Genomic DNA, 25,840 nt, shown 5'->3' on the forward strand with positions numbered 1-25,840 from the left:
GTTTCTAGTTGTGTACAGGCCTAATACATATACATATAAGTATACTAAGCAAGTTCACTTCTAACTAAGCAAATGTGAAAAATGGCCCCAAATCTGCTGCCTGAAGTGGCCCACTTAACCTGCTTCATGGCAGGATCGGCACTGTCCACCCCCGTTCTCTACCATGCCCTAGGGTATGGCATTTTTCTCATAAGCCCTGGCTGTACTTTTGCAGATATGACTTGTACATATTCAATTTGTAAATAAACAACCGTGAAAGCTAGACAGAAGAAGCTCCTTTTCAAGTGTAAGCTTGGATTTCTACAGGACTCTAAATTCTGGTCCAGATGCAAGTGTGTGGTGTGGTGTGGTGTGGTGCTGTGCAAAGCTCTGTACAAGATGGTGACAAGTGGGAACAGCAAGTGGGCAGACTGGTGCAGGGGATGGATCTCGGAGCCTGCTAAATATATGACTCTCAATTGTTGGACAGCCCCCTTGCCCCCACCCCAGACACCTTAGAGCCGGGGTTCCCAACAGGGGGTATTAGTCCCCCTAGGGGTACTTGAAGGGTCTCCCAGGGGGTAATCAGAGCCCTCCTGTCTTCCCACATTGCAGTCATACTCTTTGTTCCCCATCTGATGGTCTCTGGCTTAAAGACAACATGTCCTCAGTGATGTTCCTGCTGCAGAAGGGGAGGGAAGAGGGTGAAGACCCTCCTCCTCTGCTCCTGATTGGCTCGCTATGTGCCAAAGCTCAGCACAGCAAGCATGAATTGACCGCTGTCCTGATTTGCATTTGAATGGGAGACATGTATGAGCACTGTGAGATATTCCCCCAGAAGCTGTGGCCCTTCAGGAGCTTCTGCATGCAGAAGGTTCCAGTTTCCCTCCCTGGCAGCATCTCCAAGATAGGACTGGGAGAGATTCCTGCCTATAACCTTGGAGAAGCTGCTGCCAGTCTGTGTAGACAAGACTGAGCTAGATGGACCAATGGTCTGACTCAGTATATGGCAGCTTCCTATGTCCCGATATCCCCTCTCTCGGCTTGACTGAGAGGCTTCAGCGAATTAGCACTAAATACTCCCATTGAAATAGGACAAGTAAACATATCCCATTAATTTTAATAGGAGTACTCACAAGTAACTTAGTCTGGATAGAAGCCAGGGACGGGAGTAGCCCATCTTATAAATGTAACACTTAAATTTGTTTTTTAAAAAAACAAAACACCACCACCCCACACACACTCTATTCGAGTTAGCTGAGATAAAGGTTTGCAACAGGAGGGGTGCATGTGTTTTAAAAGGTTTGGAACCCCTGCTTTAGAATCACTGCACTGGGTCCAACTTGTCACCAGCAGGAATAAAACAGATGTTTTCTAAAAACAAAACAAAACCCCAAAACAACAACAAGAAGTTCTAGTAAGAACTAATCAGCCTACTTTCCTTTCACTGTCTCTACATCTGGACTAAATTTGGTGCAAATCGAGGCCTGCAAGTTAGATCGCTTGTGCCTCAAATGTGCATGTGGCCACCATCTTGGATCAGGGTGGATGTCATCATTACAAAATGCACCATTGAGGAGTCCCTGTGTGCCACTCACTACAGCTTTTCCAAATGTGGTTCAAATCAGTTAGACCTCAAGTTAGTGTACTTGCATCTCAAAAGTTTATGCATCCACCATCTTGAATTGGGGTGGATGACATTGTCACGATCGTTGCTGTTGTTGTCCCTATGTGTCCCTACAGCTGTAGCAAATTTGTTTCAAATAGGTTAGACTGTCCACAAGTTAGCTCACTTGCGCATCAAATGTTTATGCATCTGGACTAAATTTGGTGCAAATCGAGGTCCACAAGTTAGATCTCTTGAACCTCAAATGTGCATGTGGCCGCCATCTTGGATCGGGGTGGATGTCGTCATTACAAACTGCACCACTGAGGTGTCCCTGTGTGTCGCTCACTACAACTGTTCCAAACTTGGTTCAAATCAATTAGACAGTCCACAAGTTAGCCCACTTGCGCCTCAAATGTTCACACGTCTGCCATCTTGCATTGGTGTGGATGACATCATTGCAAACTATGCCGTTGAGGTGTCCCTGTATGTGTCTCACTGCTACTGTACCTAATTTGGTTTCAAATTGGTTAGGGAGTCCACGAATTAGCCCGCTTGTGCCTCAGATGTTCACGTGCCCGCCATCTTGAACTGGAGTGGATGACATCATCACACACCACACCATTTGGGCATTCCTATGTGTCCCTACAGCTATAGCAAATTTGGTTCAAATTGATTAGGCGGTTCACAAGTTAGCCCACTTGCACCTCAAAAGTTTATGCGTTTGCCATCTTGGATCAGGGTGTATGACATCATCACAAACTACACCATTCAGGTGTCCCTACAACTGTACCTGATTTGGTTCATATTGGTCCGGGCATTGCGAAGATGGGTTGGTGTGGGAGCACATAGACGGACACACAGAATGCTGGGTGATCTCATGAGCCTACTGGAAAGTAGGATAAAAAGACCTTTCCTTCTGGTGGGAGGATTGGACATCTTCTTTGACTGTTCAGAATTGCAACCTGGCTGAATCCAGGAAGCAGCAATGCTGCTTGTATTTGCATGTCCTACTTCAAGAGAGGAGCACCTGCATGCTTGCATGCAGAAGGCTCCCAGTTCCCTACCTGACATCTCCAAATAGGGCTGAGAACCTTGGAACCAGCCTGTGTAGATGATACTGAGCTAGGTAGATGATAGCTGAGCTAGGTCTGACTTCCTATGTCCTAAGGAAGCTTCCTGTGTCCCTTAGATTTACTGTAGGCTGGTGCAGTGGGGAAATAACTTGCCTAGAGAGCAAGAGGTTGCTGGTTCGAATCCCTGCTGGTATGTTTCCCAGACTATGGGGAACATTTATATTGGACAGCAGCGATATAGGAAGGTACTGAAAGGCATCATCTCATACTGCACAGGAAGAGGCAATGGTAAGCCCCTCCTGTATTCTACCAAAAGAAAACCACAGGGCTCTGTGGTTGCCAGGAGTCAACACCGACTCCACGGCACAACTTTACCTTTACTTTGTATGTGGGAGTGGGGGTCATAGGATGAACGAGTTGGAAGAGATTTTGGAGGACTCCTCATTCAGCCCCCTGCTCGGTGCAGGAAACTGCTGTAGCAGATGGCCATCTAGCCTCTGTTCTGCCAACAAAGGAGCCTCCAACGAAGGAACCCTGCATAGGGTCAACTGGTCCTGCTCTTGGAAACAAGAGAGAACAGGTCTGTTCCTTCTTTCATGTGAGAGCCCTTCATTTGAAGAGAGCTATCATATCCCTGAATATAATTCTTTCCTCCAGACTAAACATACCCAGCTCCTTCCACCAGTCCTCAAGGACTTGGTTTCCAAACCCCTAACCATCTTTGTTGCCTTCCTCTGAACCCATTCCAGCTTATCAACATCCTTCTTAAAATGTGGCGCTCAGAACTGTAGACAGTATTCCAAGTGGGGACAGAGGGGATCTCGAATACACTGCCTCTGTTAATGCAGGCCAAGATTGTCTTCGCTTTTTAAGAAGCTGCATCACACTGCTGGCTCATGCTCAACTTTCTGTCCACTAAGACACTGAGATCCCTTTCACATGTACTGCTGCCAAGCGATGGCTCCCTTATCCACCCAAAAAAGGGTGATGGTATTGAAAGCAAAGATAAAAGCTTTGCGGAAAGGGATGGATAATGCCACAGCTCCCTTTCCACTAAATGCATAAGCAGGGTAAGAAGCTGTCCACTATGGGACATGTGACACTATAAAATTAACAGGATGGCAAAAAGCAGCAGAGGAAGTGGTATATTTCCTCCAAGAGTAGTAGGCTGTGAGGAATAACAATCAGCCTTGAGATCACCTGCAGTAGCTCCACAATGAACTCCAGCCTTTATTTGAGAAATAATCTATTTCAGACTTAAAATTAAAATAAATGCTATCCCGACTCTCCAGTTCCTGCAGAATGAGAAATGGGCATATGCTACATGTGGGGCTGAGGGCAGGGGATCCCTTACACAAGAACTATGCCTGATACCATAGGTGATAACCTCTCCCTGAACTATTGGGAAGTTGCCATTCTGGGAATCCAAGTAGCAAACCTGGAACCTGCCAAATGAATATCATATGGAAAAGCAAGAGTGGTGTCACAGCAAGGGAAGAGGCCAATCATTTTGCATACACCTCTCCTCCCATAAGGAGCAGGAGACACCTGATGGCAAATTTCCAGATCTGACTTTTCTTAGTTCTGCTCAGTTTAACTTTCACAGTGGTTTTTCGAGCAATATTTTGGATACTTACACAAAGCTCTTCAAGTGCTCGGCACTGTTAAACCAAAACAAAGGGGCTTTATCAGCTTTGACTTCTCTGCAAGCTAGCTCAAATATGCCTTGCAAAACGGAGATGTCAAATCATCCTGTTAACTTTTTACAAGCTGCCTTACAAGTGCAGCTAAATTTTGCTAAACCTATGCAGCTAGGTAGCTTACAGTGAAGTTCTTCAAGTGACCAATGCCCAGATCAGACTGTTCTGAGTCGGATGCCAAACCTGCTGCATTGAACAGAGCACCATATTGTGATGCCGGTTTTTGAAGTGCTGAGGTTTGCTTATTTTTAGGGTTTGTAATGCTACTTTCCCACCAGCAACAAAGTGCTTGTGGTGCTTTTGGTTAATTCTTTCATTGATCCAGGCCAGCCCTTGAATGGTGCTTTAGCTACTTTTATTCCAGTCCTGAAGTAGAGTGGGAGACTACATGTGTGAGCACCCTAAGATCTTCCCCTTAGGGGATGGGGCTGCTCTGGGAAGAGCATCTGCATGCAGAAGGCTCCAAGTTCCCTCCCTGGCTTCTCCAAGATAGGACTGAGAGAGACTCCTGCCTGCAACCTTGGAGAAGTCGCTGCCAGTCTGTGTAGGCAATACTGAGCTAGATGGAGCAATGGTCTGACTCCGTATATGGCAGCTTCCTATGTTCCTAGGGGCGGGGCTAGCAAACAGCCAGCAGCAAGAGCACTGAAGGCAGATTGCGTTTGCCTCTCTGTACATAATCTCTGTCCCATTAAACCATTAATATTCCTGATTCAACTCCACTGTCTTGTCCTTGCATACCACAACTCTCTCCTCTGGATTCTACAGTGCTCAAGGTGAATAACATCACGGATTAAATATATCAACGTTAAACAAACCCACGTATCGGCTGACAAAACCCAGCAGGTTGCAAGAAGCAGACACATGAATGCTGGCGGAGGGTCAGCAGCTGGGGAAGGCCTCTTTCTTGTCTGGGATCCATTTGACAAGCTTGCTTTGGTGTCTCTTTTTGTAGGTAGCCCTTTCCTTGTGGAGGGATCCAGCCCCTCTTGCCATGGCTGGTGGGAAGCAGGAGCTGAAGAGAAGCATCTCCATCATCCCCTGTTTTGTGTTTGTGGAGGTAAGAGCAGCGCCAGTGAACTCGGCCAAGGCCAGGCCAGACCTCATGACTTGAGTGGTGATCAGCAGCACGAGGGCAGTTCCGGCATGTTTCTGCTGCCGCTGTGTGTCCCACATTTTTCTCATGCATAGATTCTTCTTCTGTGTTCTTGGAGTAATTCCAAGGGTTTGGTTGTCCAAACCCTTGGGCAACCTTCCTCCTCCTGGGAAGTACAGAAGGTTCCAAGTTCCCTCCCTGGCTTCTCCAAGATAGGGCTGAGAGAGATTCCTGCCTGCAACCTGGGAGAAGCCGCTGCCAGTCTGTGAAGACAATACTGAGCTAGATACACCAATGGTCTGACTCAACATATGGCAGCTTCCTATGTTCACAGTCAGCCCAAGCTATTTTGCCTCTAGAGGCAGCTACATGGGACAATCTCTTGCTGCTTGAAGTGCAAGGGATCCTGGATTGTGCCCAGCGGTTTCACTAGCTCCCCTAAACATGCTCCCGGGCCAAAGGATTGCATGGGCCGCTCCTGCGCATTGGGCCAGACCTATTGTTTTGCCAAGGGCAGAGCATTCTGTTGCATGCGCTCCCATCCCCTTGCAAGTTTCCGGGATTTGGTAAAGTATTTAAGTTTGATTTCTCTGTCTTGCCCCTCACCATGAAACTAAAAGCAGCTTTGAGGAGGTGGGGGTTGTTTAGACTGGGGGAAATGGTGTAAGACAGGGGCGTAACAAGGCTGGAGTGGGCCCAGAGACAAAATTTTAAAATGGGCCCCTCGCTGATACACACCACAATATATAGTCATGTGACTTGCCTCTGGGGGGCCCCTCGAGGCATGGGGCCCCCCAGGCAGCCGCCTCCCCTTGCCTAATAGTAGTTACGCCCCTGGTGTAAGAGGAATGAGTTGAATGCACTCTCCCAGAGCACCACTTCCTGGACCTTCAGAGCAGCCTCCTGGGGTTCTTTTTTGGAAGCAGGAGGTCCTAATTGCAGAACCCCTGCCATCCCGTTCCATCGCACTCTCAGATGCCCCTTGAGGACCCCAAACTGGGAACCCCTGGCCCAAAGGTCCTTTCAGCTTGCATGCTGCTACACAGGGGCGGAGCCACCCTTGTCCGGGCAGGTTCAAAGGCCCTGGGCCGCCGCACTCATGCCTTGTGCCCCAGCCACACCCCCTGCGTTTGACAGCAGGGAGCCTGATTTCGCTCACCAGTGGGGCCGTGCTCCCCGTTGGCGAGTGCATTCTGACCAGTGCCGCATTTGCAGCATGGCCCGGAGCAGCTCCCCTTCCATGGAGAGCCGCAAACGGGCTGCAGACAGCAGAGGCCAGCGGTGGCCATTCAGTCATCTGGCAGGAAGGGAGGAGGAACAAGCTCGCTGCGGTGCTGCTTAGAGGCGAAAAGGGGGCACTGTGACTCTCCCCTCCTCGCTGCCCCTCCCTGCTGCCAGCCGCCGCCACACACCCTCCCGCCGCCAGCGATCTTTAGGGGGCAATCGGGGGAACTTTCCCCACCACCGCCGCCTGCAGCTACTGCCGGCACTGTGGCGTTTTTCAAGATTGAAGTAAAAGAGGGAACTTTCCCCTCGCCCCTGCCCTCCCAGGAGGTTTTTTTTTTAAAGGGGCAGCAAAAGCCTTTTATGCCTATGGGTGGCAAAAAGGTTAATCCGCCCCTGGGCAGCCTTCTCTGGCGCTTCTCTCCTTTGGCAGCGGATCCTGCCTGGCTTGTTGCCAGTGGGCAGCGATCATGGGCGGGGGGCGTGGTATGGAGGGAGGCCCAGCTGCTCTGGGGGCACCGGCTCTGAAGGGGCTGTATGGGGGGACTCAAACTCTGGAGCTCTGTCTGGCCTGCTGTCAGGACCCAGGGCTGGGCCCAGGGCTGCTCCGGCTGCTCCTCAGGATCCAAGTCAGGGTACTGTCCAGGGTGAGGGTCAGGCTAGTAGCCTTGCACAAACTATTATTCTTTTTCAAATGCTACGGTAGATGATCGTAGTGGATGTAGCCTTTGGCTGTATCCTAATGAAATGAAGAGACACACACACGTTAAAACGGCTGTGACCCAGGTGTGCACAATGGTGATGTCAGAGGTGCAGTGATAACGCATGCTCAGTTACCCGATTGGTGCCTGTGTGCAAATGTGTAGCAGCCTGCCGCGGGCCCCTGGTAGTTGCTCTGCAGGGGGCTGGCTTCAGCTTTCCCCAGGTGTTTGTTGAAGAACAAACAAAGGAGAGGAGAGCTGGTCTTGTGGTAGCAAGCATGACTTGTCCCCATAGCTAAGCTGGGTCTGCCCTGGTTGCATCTGAATGGGAGACTTGATGTGTGAGCACTGCAAGATATTCCCCTCAGGGGATGAAGCCGCTCTGGGAAGAGCAGAAGGTTCCAAGTTCCCTCCCTGGCTTCTCCAAGATAGGGCTGAGAGAGATTCCTGCCTGCAACCTTGGAGAAGCCACTGCCAGTCTGTGAAGACAATACTGAGCTAGATAGACCAATGGTCTGACTCAGTATATGGCAGCTTCCTATGTCCCTATGTTCCTAACTGCCACACTGTGGGCGCTTCACCAGATGGGCTCTTTACAGCGCCAGCCAGTTCTTGTTTGTCCACTTGCCGTCCCAGGCAAACTCGCATTCCTTTCACCCAGCAGTAGAGAACACAACCGACCAGGGCTGCTCAACTTGGGCCCTCCTGCAGATGTTGGCCTACAACTCCCAGAATCCCTAGCTACTGGCCACTGTGGCTGGGGATTATGGGAGTTGTAGTCCAAAACCAGTGGGGGGTGGTGGTGGCTAAACTGAGCAGGCCCGCAGTAGACTGACCCTCTTCCATTAGTACCCTCCTGATTCTGTGGTCAGTTTTCTCTAGGCATGCACCTCTCGGTGGGGGGAGGGGGGAGGTGGCCAAGTTAGTCCAGCCACAGTCCACACATGTGGTCCTTGCAGTGCACCACTATGCCGCTACTCTCAAAGAAGCCAGATGAATACATGTGGTGATTTAATTGTGGAGAAGTACAGGTTGACAACAGATGATGGAGGAGGAGGAGGAGGAGGAGGAGGAGGAGGAGTGAACTGCAGCCCCCCCCCATCACATGCAATTGAAGAAGGCAATGGCAGTCCCAGACTCCACACCCTGGCCAAGATTCTGCGCAGCATGAAAGGCAGCCGCCCCCATGGTGTTGTTCGACAGGGCAGGAGCATCCGGGCAGTTGGGGAGCACGACATCCAGCGGAGAGCTTGGCAGACAGGGAGAGAAGAATTACTCCGCGTAGCCCCGTTGAGATTAAAAGGACCTGTTAGGCCATGGCTGTTCTATCCTTTTAATGTCAATGGGACTCCCTTGAGCAATTGCCCTCCTCCTGTCAGCCCAAGTTGGGGACAATTGAAGCTGCACTGCGTAGTTGCCCAGAGAGGCTGTTTCAAGTGGTTGTGCTCCTGGCCTGCCCTGCCACACCACACCACGCTAAGCCACCAGGGTGGGGGGCGGGCAGGGGGGGCTGCCTTTCATGCTGTGCAGTACAGCAGCCCTGATGGATCTCGACCACTGATGTTCTGCTGTTGTCTGCAAGTGCCTGGGGGTGGGGGTGCAAGAAGCAACGGGGCGGGGCGGGGGGCGGGAATGCTAGCTCTCCAAATCCTGCTAACATCATCTGTGCACAGTCTCCAAGAGCAATCATAGGAACATAGGAACATAGGAAGCTGCCATATACTGAGTCAGACCATTGGTCTATCTAGCTCAGTATTGTCCACCCAGACTGGCAGCAGCTTCTCCAAGGCTGCAGGCAGGAATCTCTCTCAGCCCTATCTTGGAGGTGCCAGGGAGGGAACCTGGAACCTTCTGCTCTTCCCAGAGCGGCTCCATCCCCTGAGGGGAATATCTTGCAGTGTTCACACATCAAGTCTCCCATCCATATGCAACCAGGGTGGACCCTGCTTAGCTATGGGGACAAGTCATGCTTGCTACCACAAGACCAGCTCTCCTCCTCATCATGTCCTGGGATCATTTGCTTGCAATGAATCATGGGGGCGGGGGCGGCTCCGGGAAGCAGGCAGCAGGGAAAAGAGGGACTGAAGTGAGGGGTGGAGCAAAGCCACTGTCTGCCTCACTTTGACTCAGGCAGGCTCGGGTGCCTCTCCTGCCAGCTGTGATGTGATGCGCAGCTACAGCAAGCACCCGAGCATGAAAAGGAGCACACGAGGGAGCTTGCACGGCGGAGCAGGCAGGCGGAGGAGGGGATGCCAGCCGCCCGTGGCTCCAAGGACCCGGCTCTCCTCCTTGCCTCGGTCTCCCATTCAGGCGGCGGCGGCGGCGGGGCTGTTTCCTGCCTGATGTGCCATGTTCTACTTCCAGCTGGTGATCATGGCCGGCACGGTGGTGCTGGCCTACCACTTTGAATACACAGACACGTTCCCCGTCCACCTCCAAGGCTTCTTCTGCTATGACAGTGCCTACGCCAAGCCCTACCCTGGCCCTGAAGACACCAGCCGGGCACCGCCTGTCCTAGTCTACTCTCTTGTCACTGCTGTGCCCACTGTGACGGTAAGAAGGTCTGTGGGGCGTGGGTGTGTGTGGGGTGGGTGTGTGGAGGGGAAGCCAAATCCCTGCTCCTTGAAGTAGAAGCCCTTGGAAGGTCTTGGGGGAGTTGTTCTGTAGTGAGCACCCCGCTGGTGTCAGGCCTCCTGCGTGTTTGTTCATTCAGGCCCCACATTAACAATCACTCTAGGCCCTGAGATCACCAAATGGCATGGCTGCCAGGCTCAAAGCCAAGGGCTATGGGGGAGGAGAGAGAGAGAGAGAGAGAGAGAGTCTCCTAGTTTACCAAGCAGTTTGACACTTCACTGGAAGTGAGTTAGCTACATTTCTTTTTGTTTTACTACTCTAAAGATAATCAGAAATCTGCATCACTTAATGATGCCCGTATCCCTGAATGTCTGGATCCAGCCTGGCCCCATGTGCTGGATTTATACTTGTTCTGTATGCTCACACACATGCAGTTGTGAAAGATGCACTCACACCTGTGTGCTGAGCAGGTTTGGACTGGCCCACAGGGCAACAGGGCATATTCCCGGTGCGCCCCACCCACGGGGTGTCCCTGTGCCCCGACTCCCACCCTTAAGTACCCATCCTGCTCAAAACCCGGCACCCTCCCCACATACATTCCACTGCCCTCTCAGTGCCCCCAGTCCGGCCCTGGTGCTGAGGATATGCAAAGCATCCTCTCAAATATATCCTACATTAATTTGCTGTGTGGAGTCTCCTGACCTGTGATCTAGGTGCATGCGACATTCCCTGGGACCCTCTCCACCCCAACTATGCAAGCTTAATGGCACACACACACACACACACACACACACACACACACACAGAGCACCCCACAACTCCATTTTGCTCCAGCTTTCATCTCTTGTCAGCGTCTGCATGACAATTCCCTTGGAGGAAGTTAAGTCACAGGAAGGTCTCTGGCTAGTGACGGCCTGATCAGCTGTCCATGGGATGAGCTTTTGGAGATCCTTCAGATATTTAGAAGGATGTCAGGAGGAAGAGGGATAAGCAAGGTTCCAGTCAGACATGGTTTGACACACCCTCACAGTCCCCACCCCACAGGTCCACCAGCAACTTGCACCTGAATATTATCTTGCACGATATCGTCATCCTGCCATATTGGGACAGAGGCCCTCTGGTGCACGTGTGTTTGGACTCTATGAGGCCTGGAAGCCTGTGTAGCAGCACTAGGGCTTGCTAGAGTATAGGACCTCCTCCAGTCTAGCTGAGATTCCAGTTGTCTCTCTGTGGTCGCCCTGCTAGACAAACTAATTCCACTCCTGATCTATGCTTGAACCCTGCTAATTGAGCAAGAGGCCCCTTTTCAAAGTGACAATTCTCTTGTGTTTAGCAGGAGGAGAGCAACTGGCCTTATCCAGCCCCAGCACAGTGTCCCTCCAGTGGCTGTTGCTGGGGTCCACCTTGTCTGTTTGATTTTTGTTTAGATTGTGAGCCCTTTGGAGGGAGGGACCCACCTTATTTATTTTTTATTTATTCTTCCTGTGTAAACTGCTTTGTCAATCAGGCTGTCATTAGCGAGAGACCTTCCTGTGACTTTCATTCCTCCAAGGGAATTGTCAGGCAGATGCTGACAAGAGATGACAGCTGGAGCAAAATGGAGCAGTGGGGTGTGTCGGGGGTGGGTGGGGGGCAGTGTCTGCCATGAAGCTTGCATTCAAGGGATGGCGAGAGGGTCCCAGGGAATGGCTTTGCTGCTTTGAGCAATTCTGCTGAAAAGCAGCATATAAATATTTGCAGTTGTTCTTGGAGTGAGGGGTGGGGTGGGGGGAAACAGGGAAGGAAGCAATGTCACTTCTCTGAGACAACATATTCCAGTGGCTTGCTGGTGTTATGGTAAGGATGCTTCCTGGTGTCTCCTTTCGGGCTTCCCTCCATGGCTTTCTGTTGACTTTCATCTTGTTGTCTGGGATGGTGGAAAATAGCCCCCTGGAACCATGTGGACATGCTCAGAGACTCACACTGGGGCTTGGCCTCTGACTCCAGCTCTGCAAGTGCTCCACATTCCTCCCTCCCTGCTTTGCCATCTTCCTGTTGCCTCTCAGTCCTCCATGCGACTTAGACGGCCTTCTCCTTGCTGGAAATAACTCCTCCTTCTCCCTCTCTTCTCATCTGTGCCCATGAGCGCGGTTTCCATCTCTCCCCCATCCTTCTTCCTGAGAGGGAGGAGGGAGGAACAGGGAAGCAGTTGCTACTGGGCACTCGTCAAGCTATAGCTATAGCTCTGCTTCCAGATGTCACTTCTCTGCACCTCCTGCCTCCTGTTAGTCTGGGAGTCCTTTTCCATCCTAGGTCCCCAGATGTGGTTGGACTGCAACTCCCATTATCCCCAGCCACCATGGCCAAAGGCCACTGTAGCTAGGCATGATGGGAGTTGCAGTCTAACCACATCTGGGGACTCAAGTCTGAGAACAAAGCCCTGTGCTATTATTTGGTTTCTCTTTGGGGCCTTGCACCATCTGCCTCCTTCAGCAGATGGGGAGCTGTGAAAGGCCTGGATGCCCCTTCTCCCTGCCCCGTCTCCCTCGGACTGGCCCGTCCAAGAAGGAGGGCTATTGCAAGGCTGTTCTCTTGTCTCCAAGTCTGGGTGCCACGTTGTGCAAAAGGAGAGAGATCAGATGATGCCTTCTCTTCAGACTTCTATTGCTATATGAATGTGACACAAACAGCCACAAAGAACTCTTTGCCAAGGGCCTCTGTTGTCTTATTAGAAAAGATTCAGAATTTCTACTCCTAAAAATCCCTCAAAGGCCTCTTGACTCCTTTTGCAGCTCTTTGACTCTGGGCTTCCCACAACCTCCACAGCAAGAGTATTTAGACTTGGCCACACTGTGACATATCAACATGTGAAAGCAGCCCAAAGAGGAGCAGGTCCCCCTGTGTGTGTGTGTGTGTGTGTGATGCTTTATCCAGATAGTCTTTCTTCAAATGGGAGGTGAGACTGCACACACAGACTACATGTGACATTAAATGCATTGTTTGTCCTTGTCTTCCTGCCTTTCTATAGCAGCCACAGGGACAGGCTCTGCTCAGTCTCCCCTGATGCCAGAGGTGCTCCATGCAGTATTTTTGGTTAATCCATTCCTTGATCCAGGCCAGCTTTTGAATGGGGCTTTAGTTACTTGTATTCCAGTCCTGGAGTTGAGGTGGGGCTAACAAACAGCCAGCAGCAAGAACACTAAAAAGCACTCTGCACTTGCCACTCATAATATCAAATTTTCGATTTCATTAAGCTATTAATATTCCTGATTCCACTCCATTGCCTTGTCCTTGCATACCACAACTCTTTCCTTTGGATTCGAGACTCCATGTCCCAATATCCCTCTCTACAATGTTCTGATCTTTGGAGTGTATCACGTGCTAATGCGCCCCCCTCCCCGATGATCTTGCTGATGATCTTGCACCCTAACCTTTCCTCACCTAGTGGCAGCGGCAATTGCTGCTGCATCTCTTCCTCTGCCCCCCCACCCCGCCATCCCACTCCCTGCCTTGGACTTTGCCAACAGCAGCCTACTTGCTGGCTTCAGAGGTGGCGATGGCGAGTGGTTGTGGGGCATGGGAGGTGAGAAGGAGTGTCCCTCTGCCAGGCTCTTGCTGTGGTCCTGGAGGGAGGTGTTCTTGTCAGTGTCTGCCTTTGGTCACCTAACCTTCCTTACTGCCAGCATGACACTCCCTTCAAGAAGCCCATGGTAATGAAGTGGTTATAAACCCATCAGTGAACTTTAAATGTTCACTTACTGGCACAAGAGAAGCGAGTGTGTAGTGAAGTGGCTAATGCATTTGGCTTGGCTATGGGAAACCCTTTTCGCAGGTCTCCATTTAGGGCACAACTAGATGCAGTGCGGGAGATCTGCTATTAAGCTCTCCCACAGTTTTAAAGCAATCACTCGTCGGGAGGGTATGTGGGTGGGGAGATGGGTTGTGTTCGGAGGAAGATTATGCTAGGGGAGAAAGCTCTCCCCCTGCTCCATTTTCTGAATCAAATCACTGTTTTTTTAATTTTTGTATTAAATGTATATACCGCCTGACTCTAAAGGCTCTAGGCGGTTCACAAAAATCATTACACTACGCTGCAAGTTGCTATTTCCTCTTCAGTGGACAGCTTCCAGGTACTGGTATAATAACTGTATAGTGGAAAGGAATGGTTTTAATTAATAAAATGGCAGGGGGGGGGATTCCTTCCTCTCCCCCAGCCCTGCTGTCCCAATCCAATTTGAGTCCTCCATGGGTGTTTGTTTGTTTGTTTAAATGTGGGAGATCTTAATCACAGATCTTCCATGTCAGATCTATTGGCCTGAGGCCACTCATTGGCTCTTGGGCTATCCAACCTTGCAGAGTTGTTCTAAGGTTGAAGCAGCCTCTTGGAGGAAGTTCCCAACCTCCCGCCACTCTCTAAGGCAGGGTTCCTTAACCTTGGGTCCCCAGATGTCGTTGGAGTACAACTTAACTCCCATCATCCCCGGCCACAAAGGCCATGGCTGGGGATGATGAGAGTTGTAGTCCAATAACATCTGGTAACCCTGCTCTAAGGTGACCAAGAAACACAACTCGGGGTAGAACTGATGTGGATAGGAGCAGCCTTTGATTCTTAGTGCTGGGGATGGAGCAAATAACAGGGTTAGGTGGCCACATTCCTTGCTGCTGCAGCAGCAGCAGCAGCAACCAACTAGCTGATTCCTGTCAGCTGTACTCTCAGGTATGGGCAGGGGCGTAGGGACTATGGAGCAGGGGATGACAGTCCTATGGCTGCCAAGGTCTGGGGAGGGCACCAAGGCACTCCCTCAGCCAGGGCACCCCCTTACCCCCTCCCACACCCAGCTGGCAAATGAGGCGTTTGCCAGCTGGGAATGCGAGGGACACCCTTCTTCTCCCCCACCTGTTTCACAGACTGGGGAGGATGGGATTCGGTCTAAATGGACCCTCACCCTGGCTGAGCTTCCCCAGTCAGAAAGGCAAGGAAAGCCACGGCCAAGCTCCCTACACCCCTGGCCAGGGGGCACCCCACTGGGTGTTCCATCTTCAAGCCCCTTCTAGATGAATGGGGTGGACTCACAAGGCAGGCCCACTACCATGCCCAAGAAATCAACTTCCCAAACCCAACTCTTGCTCACTTCAGTGCAAGGGGGAAATGGTTGTGTGGATCTGCCTCAACCTGGACAAGGCTCACTTTCTCTTTCTCACCCCCCTCTCCTCACCCACCCACCCCCCAGATTCTTATTGGGGAGCTGGCCGCCTTCTTCCTTCAGCCAGAGAGACGCAAGGAGAAAACGATCATCTCGGGCGAGTGTTGCTATTTCAATGCCCTCCTGCGCCGCATCATCCGCTTCTTAGGTAAGTGGAGGAAGCACCCTGCCTCTCCCGGCAGAGCCACCCCCTTGCCTCAAAGCCCCACACACAGCCCGACCCCTCTGCTCCTCCCACATGGGGCTCTGTCCCAGCTCCACCACTGCTGGCCACCCTGCCAGTGGCAGCACTAGGGGGAAAGGAGGGGGCACAGAAGGGGCAGTGTGTATACCTGGGTGGGTGCATCCCGTGTTAGATTTCTGAAATAGATATAAGGGGCAGGTGGGGGGGAGCTACTTGAGAGGGCACCCCCCCCCAGAGCCATCTGTGCGCCCTGCTCTCAGCATCTAGAGGAGAGCTGGTCTTGTGGAAGCAAGCATGACTTGTCCCCATAGCTAAGCAGGGTCTGCCCTGGTTGCATATGAATGGGAGACCAGAATTGTGAGCACTGTGAGATATTCCCCTCAGGGGATGGAGCCGCTCTGGGAAGAGCAGAAGGTTACAAGTTCCCTCCCTGGCTTCTCCAAGATAGGGCTGAGAGAGATTCCTGCCTGCAACCTTGGAGAAGCCGCTGCCAGTCTGTGAAGACAATACTGAGCTAGATAGACCAGTGGTCTGACTCTGTATATGGCAGCTTCCTATGTTCTCCTATGTTCACCACCACGCCGGCACAGTCTCCATGGCCCCCCTTTTCCTCTCTTAGGTATCTATTCCTTTGGCCTCTTCACCACCACCATCTTCGCCAATGCCGGCCAGGTCGTGACTGGCAACCAGACGCCGCACTTCCTCTCCGTCTGCCGACCCAACTACACTGCCCTGGGCTGCCAGCCCCCACCCGGCACCATCTATGTCACGGACAAGGCGGCCTGCACTGGAAATCCCGTCCTGGTCGCTGCGGCCCGCAAGGCCTTCCCCTCCAAGGACGCAGCCCTCAGCGCCTACGCAGTGGCCTATACCGTGGTACGGGGTGGCACCTGAGTGAGGGGCCAGCAAGTTGGATGTGGGGGTGAGGAGGGAGCACAAAAGGCCACGCTAGGCGAAAAGCACCGAGCCCCTCCCACCAGCACATGCAACGAGGCATCGCTTCCTCTCCCAGGCCACACTGGAGCAAAGAGGAGGGAGTAGCAGGCTTCAGAGAGCCCTTATCCAAAGCACAGCCTACAAACATGACAGGGAAGCACTTGCCGCGCCCCAGAGTCAGCTTCATTGAGTGAGCTTAGAGTGCCCTCTGGTGGTCACAGGTAAAAGGAGTAGGGAAGAAAACCAGCTCTGTGCGTGCAAGCCCAGAAGATGATCGTGTTTGGGTCCTTAAGGATAAGGGTCGGTCCTTTCGTGAAGCAAGGTGAGGTGGTTGCCTCAGGTGGCAGATGATTAGAGTGCCAGCAGAGAGCCAGCGTGGTGTAGTGGTTAGAGGGCTGGACTAGGACCGGGGAGACCCAAGTTCAAATCCCCATTCAGCCATAATACTAGCTGGGTGACTCTGGGCCAGTCACTTCTCTCTCAGCCTAACCTACTTCACAGGGTTGTTGTGAAGGAGAAACTCAAGTATGTAGTACACTGCTCTGGGCTCCTTGGAGGAAGAGCGGGATATAAATTTAATAATAATAATAATAATAATAATAATAATAATAATAATAATAATAATAACCAGGCCATCGTCACAAGTACCTCCTTGGGACTGGTCTGACCCTTGCGGACTTTGTAAGGAGCACCTCTCCTTGCAAATCGTACAAAAAGGGTGAGGAGAGGAGGCTGCTGGCAATCTTCCCTCCTCCCTGTCCCCCACCCATGCACTTGCAGAGGCTGGTTTTGAGAGGGGGCTGCTGCCTCCCGCCAGGGTTATGGAGCCAGGTGCCATTCTGCGCTTTGTCTCAGGTATCACGATACGTTGGAAGTGGAAGGTTGAGGGGTGGGGGCACCAGGAGGGAGCTACCTGATTGGGAGGCACACATGAGGGAATTAAATATTTGTAGCCAACTTCTTCCTTCAGGTTAAAAAACAAACACCCAGACCATTAGTGCCTTTGATTGGGTGACACTTGATGCCCAGTTAAATATTTCTAACCCCCCTGCATGGAAGATGGGTGACAGCTCCTCTTGCCAGTGGGCTCAGTTTTCTCCATGTTGCTCCACCTCCCCCACCCTCCAGATGTACGTGACGCTGGTTTTCCGGCTGAAGGGCTCTCGCTTGGCCAAGCCTTCCCTGTGCTTGTCACTTCTGTGTCCCGCTTTCCTGGTGGGCGTGGTGCGTGTGGCTGAGTACCGGAACCATTGGTCCGATGTGCTGGCGGGGTTCCTCACAGGTGGGGCCATTGCCACCTTCCTGGTAAGTGATGGTGCACACGCAAGGGGGCACTTGATTGTGCAGGGCATGGCGGGGGGGCTGCAGGGATTCACAGGGCTGCAGGGAGACAGGTCAGAGGACTGCGCTGCTTGGAGAGACTCAGTTATGGGGCTCAGTAGGACAGGGCCGGATTTGGACATGTGGAGGCCCTAAGCTCTGTCAAGCTGAAGAGGCCTCATAGCATTACCAAATGGGTTGCAAGTTGCAACTAGGTGGATCACTCCCCCCCCCCCCGCCCCGCTGTATTGCTCACAACAGCAGTGTCCATCTGAAAAGGTGAAGTTGCCTATAACTGATACATCCCCCACCAAAGGCCACTGGGGCTGAGGATTATGGGAGTTGAAGTCCAATAACATCTGAGGACCCAACATTGAGAATCCCTGCTCTAGACTGAGCCCTGCTCTAATAAAAATCTTGATCTAATTTACAGTTATTTCTGCACCGATTCATAAACTCAATGTGATCAATAGTTGTGTAGCCCTAGAAGTATATTTTGTCTTATGTGAATGATGTCTGTTTTCGTCTTTTTTCATTTCTTATTTAGTTCTAAATCTGTTATGTAAAACCTGAAATCTGGTCATTTTTATGTATTCGGAGGCCCCTCATAATGGGAGGCCCTAAGCTGTAGTTTGCTTAGCTTGTGCCTAAATCTGGCACTGCAGTAGGGCATATGGGGGGCGGGCAACTAACTTTTACTCAGTCTGCTGCCTGCAAAGCAGAAGTTGGGACTTTGTTGTTAGACATTTACACCTCCGCAGAGCCTTTTAGCACATCATCCAGCCGTCTCTGTGGCTTCATTCTCAGTGTGTTAGAGTTAATTTAGCAGCACTGAAGTCTGGTGACAGCAAATGATGCTCAGTTAATGCTGTCTGATGATCAGATAGCAGTTAACTGCTATAAGGGAAACGTTGATGCTCAGATAGCAGTTAACTACTGTAAAGGAACCGCTAGATATATGAACGGCAACCCAGGTAAGGATGCGGGTTACCCCTGAGAAGAATAATGAGAAGAATAGCTGCTACTACTGTAGTACCAATCATACACTAAAGAACAACATGAGCATAACATTGCGGATCCATGAACAGTCTTTTGAATCCTGAGACTTAAACTGAAGTGCAGATGTTGGGGGCTGCAAATGTGATTGGAGCAGCAGGAGCAGGGAGGGGTGCTTCTTTCCCCATGGGCTGTTCTTCACATCAAAATCACTCTCTCCAAGCTGATTTTCCTCCCCACAAAGGAAAAGATCGGGGGACCTTGTACCTTTTCTCCAGCTGATGAAAAAGCATCTGGGAGGGAGTTGATCTCGATTGGCAAAACAAGTCCCAGGAAAGGGGTTACGCATCCCCTGCTGCTCCAACAAAATCTTTAGCCTGCACACCTGCATTTCAGTTTTAAAAAGCAGGAAAACAGCAAAAACAAAAAACCCAGGAAGCATCGGATGCAAAAGCAATGAGAAAGGCCGAGTCTTAAGATGCTGGAAATTGTAGACAGGCTTCTTTAATGACATGCATTAAGGTGCCCGACACATTTCAGCTATAAGCTTTCTTCAGGAGCATGTATCTAATAATGAGAGATCTCTGTTTAAAAAGAGGACTGCTTCTATACTTCAATCTGGAGTAAAGAAGCGGTCTTCTTTTTAAATAGCGATCTCTCATAAGATTATTGTATAAATGCTCCTGAAGAAAGCTTATAGCTGAAATGTGTCCGGTACCTTAATGCATGTCAATAAAGAAGCCTGTCTACAATTTCCAGCATCTTAAGACTCAGTCTTTTTCATTATTATTTTTTTATTTTTAAAAAGCAGCAACATATGAAAACTTTCTATGGTTCTCCTCCTTTAGTTTGACTTTAAGTATTGAATGGACCTAGAAGTAAGTCTTGCTCTGGGATCAAGATGAATGGGGCAAAAGTTCACAGTGCGTACAGCCCTGCTTAAAATGGAGAAGCAGGAAAGGAGTCCGTTTGATAAAGAAGCAGTAGGCATGGGGCAAGGGAGGGTCAGCTGGCAGCAGAAGGTACAGAACATGTGGGGAGATGATGGCTGGGCAGCTGCAGAGTTCTGCTGTAGGTTTCATCCAGCACCAACTGCTTTGCTGCTGGAACAAAGAGGAAAGAGGTTTCCTGTTCTCCCTTCTTTCCCCTGCAGGTGACTTGTGTGGTCAACAATTTCCAGAGCTCCCCACCTACCGCCACACATCCCCCATCTCCTGAGAGACAGCCCAGTGTCCCCGTCATGGGCTTGCCCTGTGTTGACAGTTCCCTTGAAAAGTTAAGTGTGGCTCAGGTAAGAAGCATCTCTGACTCAATCCTGCATACCTCCTGCTCCACAAAGGCCTGAGATGTCTCTGCAACTCACACACACACACACACACACACACACACACACAACACACACACACGATATGGATTTAGAGTAATTCCTAGCTTCACCTAGCTTCTGTGACCTAGGTCACAGGCTGGTGCAGGATTGGTAGGTTTACTTTGGGCCAGGCTGGAAGTGGCTTGAAGCACATCTTTGACCCTGGTATACTTGCTTTATTTCTCTGTAAATAGCATGTGCAAGGAGCTGCTCTAGAATACCCGCCCCCATGCTGGCCTGTGTGTGCTATTTGCCGAGGGTGGGGGAGGAGTCAAATTGTCTCCAACTAGAATTTTTTTCCTAGGTCAAATTCCACATGCAGGGGAGTGGGGAGCTATCTAAATCAGGACTGCAGCAAGGGGAGAGTTAAAGCCAGTGATGTGACCAAAGTTACACCTAATCTGGCCCTTTCTCTATGTAGAAAGGCCGGGTTTCAATCTCCAGATCAATGGGAGGTGGGGTTGGTGGAGTCTGAAAGGTAAGCAAAGGGGCTGAAGGCTTGATGTGAGGAGCATCAGCTGGAATGGAGGGAAATTGGAGTTGTGTGAAGGTACCACTGTCAAAAGCATGGCTGTCAAGCAGGGAAGCAAAGGTCATCATCTAGATTGGGGGTTCTCGGTCTTGGGTCCTCAGATGCCATAATCCCCAGCCACAGTGACCAAAGGTCAACTGCCATCAGTGGAGATATTGGGAGTTGTAGTCCAAGAACATCTGGAGACCCAGGGTTGAGAACCCCTGATGTAGCTAGACAATCAAAAGAACTCAGGAGCTGAGGATGGAAGAGCATAGTGCATGAGCCAGATGTTGAAGTGAGGGCAGGTGCATCAGCCAAGCTGGAACTGGGCAAGAGGAGGAGAAAACAGAAGACTAGACCTACAACAGGCTAGATTCCATTGCCTGGGAAAAGAGGAAACACTACTACTTGACTCCTGCTAACTGGGCAAAGAGGCACCTCTCTTATATTTAGTAGGGGGAGAGCAACTGGCCCTATCCAACCCCAGCACAGCATCCCTCCAGTGGCTGTTGTTGGTGTTTACCTTACATTTCTTTTTTTTAGATTGTGAGCCCTTTGGGGATAGGGAACCATCATATTTATTTATTCTTTGTTTTTCTATATTGAGCAGTATATAAATAGTATTAGTATTACTGATGAAGTTTTTCCAGGAACTATGGGGAGCAGGTCCCAGGGCATCTTTTGAAGGCAAGTGATTTTGCTGAAGCCAAGCAGATCTGGGTGTTTGGGTGGGAGGCCACCTGGGAAGCCCATGGATTCCACTTTGAACACCATGGTGGAAGCAAAGCGGGACAGAAATGAAATGAATAAACAAAGTGGGGGTCCAAACAGGCTGTAAAATTTAGTAGGGTCTGTTACTTATAGGATATACTGTCTACGTGTGATAGACAGAACAAAACTGGAGGAAGAGGTCATTAATGCATTTTTTAAGAGGAAAGGGTAATTGTTGGCAGTAGAGAACACAGCAAGGAAAAGTCCTGTGGTCATTCAGCAGGGGAAAGGATGGGTAATTCAGGGGCACACTAAGGTAATTTGGGCACCTGGCCTGCCCACCCACGAGGCCCCCCAAAACCACCTTTGGGGGTCCGTCCCACGAAAACACCTTTGGGAGGCCCTAACCCACCCCACCAAACCTCCACTAGCTTTCTTTCTTTCTTTCTTTCTTATTATTTTATTTTATTTTATTACCACAGCCAAGGGGTGGCTGCAGGGGCAGAAAGCGAAGCAGTCCTTCTCCCTTCTCCCCCACTCCCACGGCAGCGGTAGGGACCGGAGTGACGCTGGTCCCGTCCGTTCAGGCCAGCGTCTTTAACAAACTGTGAGGCGTGCATGCGCAGTTGAGATCGTTGCAAGCCCGTGACATCACCAGCTTGCGATGATCTCTAAACATTAGTTATTTGGCTTACTGATTATCCAAGAATGTGCACAACAAAGATTCCTTTCTTATTTTCCCTTCTCATCCTTCTCTTTTTGCTCACTTTTTCTTTCCATGTTACTAATAATTTGGATCTCTCTGTTCCTCTAACCAACTATGTAACCTTGGCACATATGTTTTGTCTCTTTTTGCCCTCATCAAACCAGCCCTTTTTAGAGCCTGCCATTTATTGATTTTTAATGTTGCCAGAATCCATCCATTTCTTTCTGGCTTTATTGTTAAAGCTCTGATTTGGTTGCCTCTTGTGTTTATTTTCATGGTTTTGTTTTCTGCCTCTAAATTGTTCAATTTCTGTTCAAAATTCTGCAGCCTGCATAACCCATCTAGTGCAGAGTTTTGATCCGGTCCCTCTTATTTGCTTTTTAAAAACACACTTTTTTTTAATTTATTTGCTTATACGTTTGTTTGTTTTTAAACACCCTTTTGCTCCCGACTCCAGGAAAGGGCTTGGCCTCTTTGCACTTGTATTGCCTTCTCTCTCGCTGCTTTTTGCTCTCCCCACTCCCCCTGCTAGGCTTTGCATTTTTGGTTCTGTCCCTCAGCTCTGCCTCTAGCCCTCTCCCTGATAATAGCCAGCATTGTTCCTTGCCATTTTCTTTTACACAAATTCTAAGCAGATGTGAACTTAAAAAACAACAACAACAACAAAAACCTCTCTTGTACAGCGACCATTTCCACTGTGCAAAAAGTGCTTCATCCTTTGGCTCACAACAATCCAGAAATGGATTACTTCCCAAGTGTGGCCTAGAGGCTTGACGTTGAGGCCAAGAGGGAAATAGAGCCAGTGCCAAGGAGAGGGGAGGCTGGTCTCCTTGATCTTAAGGAAAGAGTCTCTGAGCTGAGATGCTGTGAATGGATTTAAGAGAGGAGAGTGAGAAGAGAGAGTGAGTAGAAGGTGTCAGTTCCAAGGAAGGCAGCCATTATGGGCAAGACTTCTTCATTGTGTTACAGGAAGACACATGTTCAGCACGAAGTACAGGCAGGAAGGGAGCCTGCCTCTAATTAGGATAACTACTAGCCAATGCTAGTGCCACCTACAGGTTGGACATATTACAACATATTAGCGCACTGGCAAGGAGAAGTTCACGGACAGGGATTTTCAGAGCAGTTGCCAGGCTGGGGGTGGTGGGCCTTTGGGATGATGGAGGACGAAGTGGCAACAGAGCATGGCCATGATGGCGAGATATGTGGGGCTAGCTGCTCACCCTGATCCTTGAGCCTCTTGCGGTCTCTTTGGATGAGGAGGCCACCTTGCCCAATGGCATGTGACTATGCGGAGAGTCCCATGCAGAGGGAGGCAATTTGCCAAGGGGAGCTGGTCATTTCTCTTTTATCCCTGCTCTCCTTGGCCCTGCATGTTGCTCCTCTCAGGAAAGGACACACACTCCCTCCACCTACTCTCCTCCACTCTCTCAACACCATCATACCAGGAAAAGCCTCTGCTCAGGCAACCACACACCACCACCTCTCAGCAGGCCTCAGCAGCACTTGGTTGGGTGGGACTGCCAGTGAGGGAGTAGCCCCTATGGGAACACAGACCTGATGGACCTCTTTCCCCAAACAAAATGCTGCAGGCAGGTGGACTGTGAGCTTGCAAAAGTGTCCCCCTCCCCAGAAGTATACAAGCCTTTCCTCGATTTGCAGGCTGCTGCTCTCCTGTCCATTGATTTCTGATCTCCTGGATCACTTGCTCATTTCTGTGCTATTCGTCCCTGCCTTCCTCCCGCCCCCAACCCATACAACCATGCTCCATGCCCTGAGCAAAGCTTCTGTTCTCCCCCCTTCCCCCCCCCCGCCCGAGCAGCGTGTGATGAGCAAGCGGCTAATTGTTTCACTCTCTGTGTCATTTCTCTCCCGTCCGTCCATGTCTCCCTGGCCCGGCTTCCCTGGCTGCTCCCCTTGGGGTGGGGGGGATGTAGCAGGTGAGGGACCCCCCAGAAGAACAGGAGTTTTCAACGCTACTCTCAAGAGGCCTGGAAAGGCAGCTAGCACGATCTCTCCGCTTGGTGGCGCCTGGCAGTGCAGCACTGGCCCATCCCTACGAGTAAGTGCCGGCTCCTGGGGGCGGGGTGGGGGCTGCCTTTGGGTCAGACACGGTCCCATTGGAGATACCTTCTGTATCCTTGAGGGGCAGGGAGGCAGGACGACTAATACGTGTGGTAGTCGGGGGCCTGAAGCTGGAGGTGGGAGAGCAGCATGGGTAGGGCAGAGAAGTCGGGAGGTCAGGGTTGTGGGAGCAGATGTGTGCCAGAGGCCAGAGGCCAGAGGCCAGAAGACGCAGAGGAATTGGAGCCACGTGCTTCTGTAGCCTGGGCCGAAACTCTGAGGGAAAGGCAGCAGGGAGAACTGGATTTCCTGTCTCTCTGGAATTCTAGAAGTAGGAGGAAATAAACAGATATTTCCCCTCAAAATTATTATTTCAAGGCCCTGGTGAAAATTAGGTTTCCCTATCAGCATCTTTAGATTTTGAGCCCACCCTGCCCTCCAGGACAGATATGCTCCATGCAATAACGGAGATTGCTTGTGGACCCTGGCCAGCCCTGCAATTGGCTGCTCTGTGACCACACAGGGGCCATTCACACGACCGACCGGGTGGGTGGTGGGGAAGGCTTCGCAAAACTTGCCTCCCCTGCACCCCATGAGCATTCTGAGTGGTGGGAGCGCCATTCATGCTCCATGGGGCACGGAGCAGGGCGGATCGCTCTGAGGCCGGGACCACAGTTCTCACCACGGCCAGCCAAACCCAGGCTTGCTTCCTTGTGAGAACAGCCTCACACAGTAGTAAATAGGCAGCCTCTAAGTTGTGAATGCAGTGAAGCACCCAGATCTACATTTAACTTAAACATGAAGATGTTTATTAGAAAAGTCATCTAAGAGCAGTGGCTGACATCCTGACTAAATCACTCCTGAGTTGTCCTACTGAAATCAAGTAGTTCCTTAGAGTAGCGTCTTAGTAGTTACTCTAACGTGAGTGACTTAGTCTGGATGTCAGCCAAGCTACTCAATAGTTGCTCTAAAGCCCTATTTAATTTCAGTAGGGTTACTCGGGAGTAATTTAGTCTGGATGTCAGCCAGTATGTTGAAAAGAAGAGATATGGTTCTAGTGTTATCTCACACTGTACAGACTATTTAGACAGAACAATGAACCAGGTACAATAAATCCTGAAGAGTTCATTTGGCTTTCCCACATGGATTTGCACCTAATTCCCTCTTTTTGTTCGTTTTGCATTTTGTTCTAACAATTGGCACCTGTGTCTTAAAATCAGCCTGGAGGCTAGTCGTCAGGCTAAATTTCAAAGCACACATAATTCTCCACCTCTCATGACTAACTTGTCCAATGGGACTTCTGTTGAGTCGTTTAGTCAGGGTGTCAAGATGCAGCCTGCAGTTGCAGCTCAGGTCTTCCTTCAGCTAACTAGGGTGTGTGTGAGAGAAAGAGAGCCGTATATCTTTGGGCCCTTGTGAGGAACAGATTTGGGGGGCAAGGGGGGTGCTAGAAAAACCTCTGGAAGGGCTGGGTCTGTCCTGGCCCATGCCAGTGGCTACAGGGCTGTAACTGGTGACCCTGTTTCTCTGTAAGGTCACTTGAGTAAAGGCAAGGGTAAAGTTGAGCCCATCTTGCAAATGTGTGTATCTAGATTGTGTATCCAGATTGCGTATCCAGTGTGTATCCAGATTGCAACATAAATTGCAGCACAGCATGTCCCAAAATAACTTTGAAAAATAGTGTCAGTCAACAGTTCAGTATTGGCACACAAACACAGCCATGTTACAGCATGAACAAAAGGGGTTCGACAGGTGCCAGTCCATGGAAGGCCAGCTTTTTGGAACTGAGGTGGTACAGAAAATGCTTATGTGAATCTGTACAGATTCATGCAAAAGGCCAGCATGTCCTCCAATTCCACAGAGTCCCTTCTATCAATGTAGGGAGCACAATTCCTTGAGTGTGG

The 25,840-nt window shown here is 50.5% G+C and overlaps 1 protein-coding gene across 3 annotated transcripts in view; it reads left to right on the forward strand.

Moving 5' to 3' along the window:
• Positions 1–25,840, forward strand: part of PLPPR2 (phospholipid phosphatase related 2) — a 34,485-nt gene that overhangs the window by 3,621 nt on the left and 5,024 nt on the right. Inside the window, exons 2-8 of one of the 3 annotated variants that reach the window (XM_053303261.1) lie at positions 5,317–5,421; positions 9,747–9,935; positions 15,167–15,287; positions 15,943–16,199; positions 17,388–17,564; positions 19,729–19,866; positions 23,810–23,934. In XM_053303261.1, the coding sequence (XP_053159236.1) occupies positions 5,356–5,421; positions 9,747–9,935; positions 15,167–15,287; positions 15,943–16,199; positions 17,388–17,564; positions 19,729–19,866; positions 23,810–23,934 (1,073 nt within the window). In that variant the 5' untranslated portion in view covers positions 5,317–5,355. The remainder of the gene's footprint in view (positions 1–5,316; positions 5,422–9,746; positions 9,936–15,166; positions 15,288–15,942; positions 16,200–17,387; positions 17,565–19,728; positions 19,867–23,809; positions 23,935–25,840) is intronic. The other 2 variants (XM_053303262.1, XM_053303264.1) reach the window with 2 other exon arrangements.

Source organism: Hemicordylus capensis, chromosome 2 (assembly GCF_027244095.1).
Source record: "Hemicordylus capensis ecotype Gifberg chromosome 2, rHemCap1.1.pri, whole genome shotgun sequence".
Taxonomy (NCBI): Eukaryota; Metazoa; Chordata; class Lepidosauria; order Squamata; family Cordylidae; genus Hemicordylus; species Hemicordylus capensis.